At 49.3% G+C, this 9865-nt stretch overlaps 1 protein-coding gene across 1 annotated transcript; it reads right to left on the bottom strand.

The window, feature by feature from the left end:
- Nucleotides 1–1518: 1518 nt before the first annotated feature.
- On the bottom strand, nucleotides 1519–7415 carry LOC308057905 (endoplasmic reticulum-Golgi intermediate compartment protein 3-like). The gene is made up of 4 exons (XM_080411922.1): nucleotides 7363–7415; nucleotides 6571–6690; nucleotides 2539–2632; nucleotides 1519–1899 (listed from the first exon to the last, which is right to left on the bottom strand). Exons 2-4 carry the CDS (start codon nucleotides 6671–6673, stop codon nucleotides 1755–1757), a joined length of 342 nt encoding a protein of 113 aa, XP_080268048.1. The 5' UTR covers nucleotides 6674–6690; nucleotides 7363–7415; the 3' UTR covers nucleotides 1519–1754.
- Nucleotides 7416–9865: the final 2450 nt, after the last annotated feature.

Below are 9865 nucleotides of genomic sequence, written 5' to 3'. Positions count from 1 at the left end.
GCATCCATGAAAACAAGCCGTGTTCAAAAATAAAGCACTAAACCTACCACCAAAAAAAACCCCCACACTCCCAAAATCCCCCAAAAGACAAAGGTTATTAAAGTTTTAACCTTGAACATGAAAAGGATATGGATATCAGGTGTCAGCCCTCCCTGACACTCGCTAGCAATCATACACACCCTCCCCTGGAAGATTTCAACGCATCAAGCTCACACGCTACGTCACACCTTTGAATGTCCGCGCAAACCTATCGCGTATGTTAACGGCGGACCCGATGAGAATGGAGATGTGCAAAAGTCCCAGTGCCTAACAACGGCCCCCAGAAATTTCCCCAGTGACACCCACCCACCCTCGGACCCTTGCTACCCACAGCACTCCCCCTTGAATCTCTCCTGCTCACCACGCTTTGTGGCACAGGGTCCTGTAACGGTTCAGCACCCACGATGATGCTCAAAACACGATGTCTGGCTTCATGAGCGAAAGGGCGGGGTGTGTTTGGTTTTGTTTTTGTTTTTCGGAAATAAAGAATGTTGCCTCCAGGAATAGTACATAAAGATGTAAAAAAAACCTCCAGATTTTGAAATAAAGTAATAAAAAAAAAAAAATTAGCCTGGGCCTGACTGCTAGAATGTACTTGGGTACGTAACCTGCACATCCCAGTTTTGAGCTCGGGAACCTGCCCAATGACAGGGTAGTTACATAGTCATCTGGCGTATCTTGTACTACATTTTCATGCACCAGTTGCAAACAACATCTCTTTAAGCATCTTCAACCTTGACAACTCCAACAGTCTTGCTTCCACTGGTTTTCTAAAGAAGGGAACGTTCCACTCCCCCCAGCACCTCTGCTGACAAGTTGTTGGTTACTGTTATCTCCAGCACTCGCCGGTGGTCTCTGTTTTGAGACTAGAAGGGCAGGTGGGACTACCCCACCGCAAAGAAGCTGCCCCTCCCCCTCCAGAAACCTCGGTAAAAAGACTCGCTAGCTAGATGGTAGAAAAAGCTAAGCTTCTCCAGCCAGCCCACGTCACGGAACAGGGAATTTGCCCCTTCCCGCCCTTTTCCTGACCCTCCTACTGAACCCCCCTACAGGCACAAGTACCTCGCTGAGCCCAGGGGTTATTACAGTCCTGTGAACACTTAAAGTTGGAAAAAAGAGCGGAATGCCCCGACTGTGCCTTCTGACGCTCATCACCACCATGCAACAGGCTCACGGCAAAACCCATCTCTCACCTTGCTGACCTCTAGGAAACCGTACGCTCTGCAGCCCTCGTTCTTCTGCTCTTCCATTTCCTGGCTAAATCCTTCCCCCTTGCACTGCTCTACGCTCTCCGGGTTCTCGAAGGCCCAGCCTCGTCACCTGTATGCTTCTCTGACATCGTCACAAGTGTTGCAGCACCTGCAAGAGCACAAACATCATCTTTATTTACAGCGATAAAGAGACACTCCAGCTGCTCAGGACTCAAATCCCCGGTGGATTTTGTTTCAAAGCAACAAACTTCAGGAACTGGACACTGAAAGGTGGTCTAATGCTCCTGAAGGCGCTTGAGTTTCCCGACGTACTTTTTGAGATTTTGGCACGAGGACGCAAGCTGTTTCAATGCAGTGCTTAATTCTGAAGAGGGCTTTAGTTGTCCATTCAGACAGCCAAGTCCATGCTTGGCAAATAAATTTGCTGCAGAAATGACATTTGTTTCTGTGGGAAGTCTCCCACAGTTCTGAGCAGCTTGGAACTTCCCCACGTGAACACAGCATCTACCTGTTTCTGTTCCTCCCTTCCTCCGTTTTTAGGGAAAGACTGCCAACATCGGAGGCAAGGTTAACGGCAAACTTTCCTCCTTGCTCTTCTACCTCTGGAGTCACCGGAAAAAACAATTGTCTGTCTCTGTTCCATGTTGTGCTGGACAAAACAAAAAGTCGAAGGCTGGAATCATGAATCCCTCAAGACGGAAACATCTCTGGGGAAGGATGCAACTTGACAGATGTGACAAACTAAATTACTACAGAGACAATTAATAGCAAAGGATAGTCCAGAACCTGTGGACTATCACGAATCCATTCTTACGCAAATTTGCAGGTAGAAGGAATGAGAAACACCAAGTGACACCCACCGTTTGTGTGAGTGATGGGTGTCTGGTCTTTGCTCCCATAAGGATGCAAAGCCTGCAGCAGAAGCGAGAAGGCAAAGCCATATCTGGGTTTTATTCCGAGACAGCTCACAGAACAGTGAAATAATTTACACAGCTCCCCTCTGGACACCGAGTAATCCCAGAAAAGGTTCCGTTTGCTAAGATACAATCTTTGTGCTACTGCCCTCAAACAGGCACGCAGACAAAACAGACAACCTAACTGTGCACGCTCTTAACAACCGTGAGCGCAGCACAGGCGTACTAAACCACAAAAGCTCTCACCATTCTCCGAACAGGTACCCAGGAGGATTTCACTGCACGGACCTTCACAGACATTTTGGAAAAAAAATTCCGACACGTACGCCACATTAACTGTATCGATTCAAGCACTAAGAAGATGTAAAGGTTACCGAATGTCCTCTGACTCTGCCCCGTAACAGCTTTCGCAGCGATCGGCATCCAAAGCATTTGGATCGAACACCTTTTCTTCTTCTTTCCCCAGTTCTAAGACAAAAGAGGATTGATAGTGACGAGGCACGTCTAGAAACGCCACCTTGTACTTCTGCTCTACGCACAGAAACTGTTCTACACGTGAAGGAAATGATTTTGTGCCACCGTACAGCTGGGGCACAAATATGTTCTTAAATGCAGAAGGCTGCAAAGGGACTCTTAACAGAGGAGATGAGAGCTGGTGACAGCTGAAACCTGCCAAAGGGCAAGACACGCCTCCAGAAAACTCAAACAGGACCTTTGCTTTCCCAAAACAAACGCGAAAGGTCTGTAAACTTTGGCGTTTAGAATAAGCGAGCCAAGGAACTGCATGTCTAAAATTTTCAGAAACATGGGTTCTTATGGGAAGAGGCCCCTTAAAACCAGGCTGTTCCACAAATCCTGAAGGACAGGACCAAGTCTGCCGGGTTACGGAAGCCCTACAAGCTCACTGTCTAGGCACCGCCGCACTTACGAGCCTCGAGAAGGCGGCTTCTTGAATAACTAAGGCCGGGGCAGGTGATAAGTCACACAACCGAGGGGACAAAATGTTATCGGGACCCTCTCTGCTGAGATTGGGAGGTGTAACAGGTGGACAGAAGTGAGTATTTAGAGACATCTGTAGTAGCCACAGAAAAAAAAGAGATTTTAATTAGGAAGTATGAAATAGGCATGAAAATCAATCGTTAAGCTCACTTTATGGTAGTTATGATCAAGCAAATAAAAAAATTTAGAAAAATATACCCATTCTTAAACCACTGTATGAGACTTACTTTCTACAGCTTACAACATTCAAACAAGGTGAGAGTACAACTAAGAATTCAACCAGTATGGGTTTTGATGCTGTAATTACACTAAAAGATGGGGTCAGGAAGAATGCGGCTTAATAATTCCTACGCTTTGCCAAAGCCATGGTTCCTGCCATTTGAAGAACACCTGTACAACACACGGAGTCTTTCGAGATCCAGCAACCAGTAACAGCTTTCTGAATGCAATCGGTAGCTGGTCGAGTCGTCTCAGAGAGCACCCGGAGGTGTTACCGAAATCTCGGAATGAAGAACTTATCAACACCAATGTGATGTAGATAAGCAGACACTTCTTCATTGACGGCCGGGTGCGTGAGCGAGTCCTCTCACGATCAACGCACACCAGGTCCCAAACTCAGATTCCATATATAGAACATATTCATACATATTCATTAAGTATTCATGCAGAATCATAACATTTCCCAGAAATCATTAACATATTCTCCTCCCATATCCGATTCTGTGCAATAAAGCTTAGAAAGGTCCAGAAATGGGTCTGGGGTACGATTTGGGTAGGTGGTATATGAGTCGGTGGTCGCGATCTCCCCCTGCCGGAATTACCTTTTACTAAAGTTCACGGTTTCTTGGCAGGCACCTACAAGCTGTTCCAGTCGACTCTCCCCAGTTCCCATTACTCCTACATTCTGACATCTCAATATACTTTCTATATACAAAAGACTAGTTAGATACAAAGGAACCTTTCAAACCCTAAATGATTACTTAAGCTTCAACAATGATTCCAACCCATTCTTCTGGCCTTAGTACAAAATGTACAAAGGGTCTCACAACTACTTTTACTAAATAATCATAACTTTCTTCAACATATATTTTTATCCTCCTATATTTCTATTCTATAAAATAACTCTATAAAATCAGATAATCAAACCAATAAAATCAATTGATCTCAACTCTTTAACAAATCGACAACAGAGGTACTGCACACAGCTTGGATACTATAAAGAAACTGCAGCACACAAAACCCCACATGCAAAGTTTCGTGCTGTTAACGTGGTCCTCGACTCGCACGCAGGTACGACACACGGCGCTGGAAAACTCGGTCCGTGTTAAAAGGAAACGAAACAGTAAAGAAAAAGAAAAATAAAAAAAATGCAATCCTCTATCGCTATCCAGTGGAAATGAATGAGATGACATCCCAGCACAGAATGCAACCTACCACAGAAATCATTAAGCTGTTAACTATTTGAATGTAACTATGATCAGGAAAAGCCTCCACATACTACTCCATAATATTTTACTAAATTTAAGGTTAATGTTAAATAAAATGTATTTTTAACTAAGAAATTTAAAGCGCCGAAGCAGCTAAGTGGCAGAACCAGGCCCCATCCCTAGCACAGCCCTAATCCAAGGCTGGTTTAAAACCCAGCCCAGTTAATCAGTGGGAGAACAGAGAAGCAACAGATGATCAATCTGTGGCCACAGGTGCTTTCAGAAACACAGGCGGTTTTGGGAAAATTGGTGCATGTGAATAGGAACTGCTCTTTCAAGGACTAAGCGTGCTTGAAGGAGCGTGTGAGTTAAAGCAGGCAGAAAGAAGATCACGATCCGAGGAGGAGCCTGGAACACAGGCAGAGACTGGAACCGAGCAGGTGAATCAACTGGGACAGGGTCAGGTGATGGATTCACAGAACCGACAGGACCAAAGGAAACTCCTAAAAACTTCAGACATCGACTAATGATCTGATAAGCGTGTATAACCTACGCTGTATCCCTTGGTTCTCTGCCACCCGCTGGGGTGGTGGCCCAGCTCTGAGTCGTGACTGAAGCGCGGCGGTACCCACGTCTGTGTGGATTTTTCCTTTACCAGACAATACTGCTGTAGTTGTCGTTCAATTAACTGACTGAACATCAAGTGTTACTAACAGAAACTGATAATCGGAGAGTTTCCCAAAGGTGGGTGGACACTTCCAATCTCACTTGCCACACACGTGGTGGAAATCAAACTCGCCGTATCCTTTTTCCAGACAGCAGAAGAAATTGCTCGTTGCGTGCAACGCAATTTGATCGCTTTCAAAAAGCCTCTCCTGGATGAGACACTTTGCTCCCTGCAAGTTTCTCTTCCTCTCCGTTGATAATATAATGAGCGAGAGCAACCGGTTCAGACCGAGTAATCCCAGTGGAGGCTGGCGACACAAGTAAGGCAGGAGGCCCGTATGTGGAAACAGAGAATTGGGTACAAAAAAGCGGGGTTTGACCCCAGACGTTACATTTGTCACGCCACAGCCTCTGAATACAGAAAGGCTGCTAAGTGACACAACGGTAAGAACGCTATCACCTCACTTCTGTGACACCAGAAGGTCTCGTACCTACCCACTGCTCAGCTCTTGGCTTAGTTTAGCCTTTCAGCTTTAAGAACAGAAAAGCTAAATCTGAGTTACAACAAATCAGCAACTTTAGTTCATGCCAATACACAGAACTACACCATCTCCCAGCACAGGTAACAAGGACCTCACGTTTTAGAAAGACAAAGTCTTGCAGATTACCGTTAGACTGCAACGCTACCAGAATCGTTCCCGGTTTGTATTGAAGTAGAACAGTAAGCCGTAACATGTCAAAAAATACGGAGGAGAGGTTTATGTAGCCAAGGACCACTTACTCCAACTCGTAACTGATAAATCAACTGAAATCTATGAATCGGGTATGCATTAACACACACAAAGCAAACGTAGTAAGACACAAGTTTAGGCTTAAGGGTCAAGTCAGCGGAGCTTTCCCTGGAGAGAGGCTCTTTCCTCCAACCAGCTCGTCCCGTTGTCGGCCTCCTAGGATTTAAAAATGCAACCAAAGTCAAGTTTTGCCAGAGCAGCTGCTTGATTTCTAGTAGGAAAAGCCTGTTCACTCAGCAGCTTTGCTCCTGAAACGCATCAATGAGTCCTTGTCCCAGTTTCAGAGGGACCAGGCAAAGACTTGCCTCACAAAAGTACCGAGTATAATGTATATACACATACACAGGACCTTGTCTGATCTACCAGTGTAATAGATTTGTGTCCTGTAAACTCTTCAAGAGTTTGTGGTGTTTACAACGCTGTGAATTCAGCCGTCCCTTGTTCCCATGAACCTCATAGCAGGCATACGGTGATGGAAAGGCTGTGAGAGCATCCATCCAAGAATGGCAGAATAGCATCTTACCGTGTCTCTCTGCTTCTGGAGTCACACGATTGGCAGCTTTATCCAAGCGCTGTTTAAACGGCTTGTGCTCGACGTCCTGCTGAGGCTCTCCTGCTCCGTCCATGGCATCGACGCTCAAATCTGAAAGCAGCGAGCAAGGAAAGCGGTCTATGAACACACATTTGTTACGGCCTGTGGCAAGCCGAGGAAGTGAAAAGACAGAATCTTTCAGCCAGCAGGGTAAGAACGTGCCAAACTGGGGGAGCACGTACGGCTAGTGTCAAGTGACCGACAGGGAATAAAACACACGGTGCAGCACCCTAAACGGCCCTCCCAGGTATGGGGTTTGGTTTGGTGTTCAAGAAGGACAGTTTCCAACTTCCAAGAAAGCGTTACCCTGAAAGGTAGACGCGCTTAAGGCAAAAAGCCAAAAGCAAACCCCTCAAAGCCCAGAACCATTCTCAGGAACACAGGAGTTAAGCCTAAAATTGGTTGAAAGCTGCCTCCTACCTCTTCCCCCGCCACCTCTCCCCCTTCAACAGCAGCACATTTCCTCGCGATCCCTTTTCACAAAAAACACTGAGGTCTGTCGTATCGGCTCGGTGCCGAAGCACCACGATGCGCTTGCTGGCTACGTGCTCTCTTAGAAGGCTGACAGCTTCTCCGCACACAACAGCCGAGGCTTCCAGCCTCTCCGGCCTTCCCACGCCCTGTGAAACGTGAGGAAGGCAAAGACTGATGACATCTCGGGGGGTCAGGAGGAAGTCAAGATGCCCTACATTCGGAGCCCGACGCATTACCCAGAGGAATTACCCCAGCAGAACAAGAGGCAGGAACGATCGGTAGACAGGCAGATAACATGCACAGCCGCGATACCCACATCAGACTTGCAGGACTTCCAGTCACTTCATCCCGCAACTTTGTTTTGAATTTAGTTAAAAGGTAATCCGATTCTTAACGCTCATTCTGCTTTTATAACTGCTGGAGAAAGGCTAAGACGTGGCATTGGCGTTACAGTCAGAATTCAAGTACAAAATTCACGGCAAAGCTGTGCCTTGCCAAGTGACTTCCCAAGCAGGGTCTGGAGCCTCTCAATGAGACGGTCAAATCTGGAGTCCCAAGGGAACCCTGTGCCAGCTCCGTCAGTGCGACTGAGCTCTCTGACAAAGTATGCCGCCATACAGAAACGTAAGTGGGTTTACGCCTCGGGCTCATTTACAATCTAGAAAAATAACACCACCCGACCGGACGCGCTGGTTTAAGCGCCCAGCGGGCCTGGCTGCGTAACCACGAGGGACCAACAATTCCTGCCCGGCTGTTGCCCGAGCAGCAGCGCAGCACTCGGCAGCAGCGGGCACACGGAGCCTCGCGGGCCCTGGGCAAGTGCCAAAGTTGTAAGTTATCCCTCCGCAGTCTGCAGTCCGACTTGCAAGCGCAAGGCACGCGTGGAAAAGTAACATCTAGATGGATCTTCGGTTTAGCTCCCCTTGATCTGTCAACGTACGATTCCAGACGAACCTGGGTACAAAGGAAAAACGAAAGACCCCCGTTTCACCGGGAAGCAAATCCAAAGGCCTCTTCCCCTCGGCTGCTCCGGCCCAGGAGCTGACTGTCACGACACGGGATCAGCGAGACCCCTGAGCTGCTGCCGCCCGACCCTCCCCGGTAGCTAAGCGCTTGCCGTCTGTAATACTTTTTAGAAAAAACAACAATGGGGAGGGGGGGCCGGAGCCCGCCGCCGGCTTTTCCTCCCCTTGCCCCTCGCAGGGGCTGAGGAGGCTCCTGAGCCACCCCCCCCCCCCGCCGCAGCGTTACCGCGGGCCCCGATGCGGCCCCTGCGGCCCCAGCCCGCTGCCACGGCCCCGCCGGCGGCTGGGGGAAAGACAAAGCCCCGCGCAGAGCTGCGGCGGCTGCGGCGGCTGCCCGGGCACCCGGAGGCGGCGGGGGGGGGGGCGGCAGGGCGCCGCGGGCTGACCCCCCTCCCGGGCCCCGCCGCCACAAGGGAGCACCGGGGCCGCCCCGCCGCCGCTCCTCGCCTCCTCGCTGAGGCAGCGGTGCAGCTCCGAGAAAAAAAAAAAAAAAAAAAGTCAGCACCGCGAGCAGCCCGCTGACCGCCGCCACTGCCGGGGAGAAGAGAACCGCCGGCAGCCCCGCCGGGCCCGGGCCGGGCCGCCCGCCTCAGCCCGCCCGCCGCCGGCACCGGGCGCTCCCGAGCGCCGGCCCGCCACGTCCCCCCGACGGCCGCCCCCGGGCTCGCCCCCCGGCCCCCGGCCGCCCGCAGCCCGCCCGCTCACCCGGCGCCGCCGCACGTCCCGGCCCGAAAGGCTCCCGGCTCCTGGCGCCACGCGGGCCGGCCATGACCCCGCCTCCCGGGGCCGCGTGCGCGGCCGGAAGCCCCGCCCCGAGGCACCACGCCCGTTCTGCGCATGCGCTGCCCCTGGTTGGGATGGGGCCCTTCGCCTGGCTGGAGCGCTGCTGCCATCTAGCGGAACAAATGGATACTGCAACCGATCTATCTAACACTGCACAGTTTATTATAGGGATGCATCAAAAACAACAAATGCTAAGAAAGAAAAACAGCTGAGCAGGTTTTTCTGAATTACGGTGACTGAATTGGCTGAAAGGAGGAAGCAAAAAGGCCATTTAGCACACCCTCGGTATCACCAAGTACTCTTACAGAATGAGGCCTTCCCACTCGGCTAGCACTAGCTGGGATAAATACTGGTAACAACTGGTTGCTGTTTCTGTCCCCTAGTCTGCTCCGAGGACTAAGTGATACGTTCCCCCTCTGTGAATATCATTAACGGTATCCGGCTTCGCTTTCCTTTGGTTGTTTCTGTGTTTTTTAAAAATCGTATTTGCGTAGGTGAAAAGGGAAAGATATGATGCTTACTTTTTAGATTAATTGCCATGGCTGAAGTTGGAGAGTCCAGGAAAATGTAAGCTGGCTGAAGAAACGGGTCGACCTCAAAGCTGTGTCTATCTCCAAACAAGAGAAATCCTGTTTCTCCCAATGAGCAAGGATCATTGTTAAATAGCCATCACATTACCACATCGCCAACATATAATGCCTAATGCTATGTGTTTGTATATGTAACAAAATCATACGTGCATTTATTTCTCGTTTGAGAATGCTGCCTATGGAGGGGTTCTCTGCGCTGTAGTTCAGAGACCTGTAACTTGGGCTGAATTTAGACCTGAATACATCATTTAGAAATGAATCCAGCTTTGATGCAAAAGCAAAGGGGACAGATGTTCTGCTTCTTTTAGAAGTTGTTTCAGTGGCTAACTGCCTTCACATAGACCTCAGTTTCAC

The sequence above is a fragment of the Falco punctatus genome, assembly GCF_963210335.1.
Source record: "Falco punctatus genome assembly, contig: scaffold_123, whole genome shotgun sequence".
In the NCBI taxonomy this organism is placed as follows: domain Eukaryota; kingdom Metazoa; phylum Chordata; class Aves; order Falconiformes; family Falconidae; genus Falco; species Falco punctatus.
The sequence above is the reverse complement of the archived record's forward strand: the minus strand, read 5'-3'. Positions and strand labels throughout refer to the sequence as shown.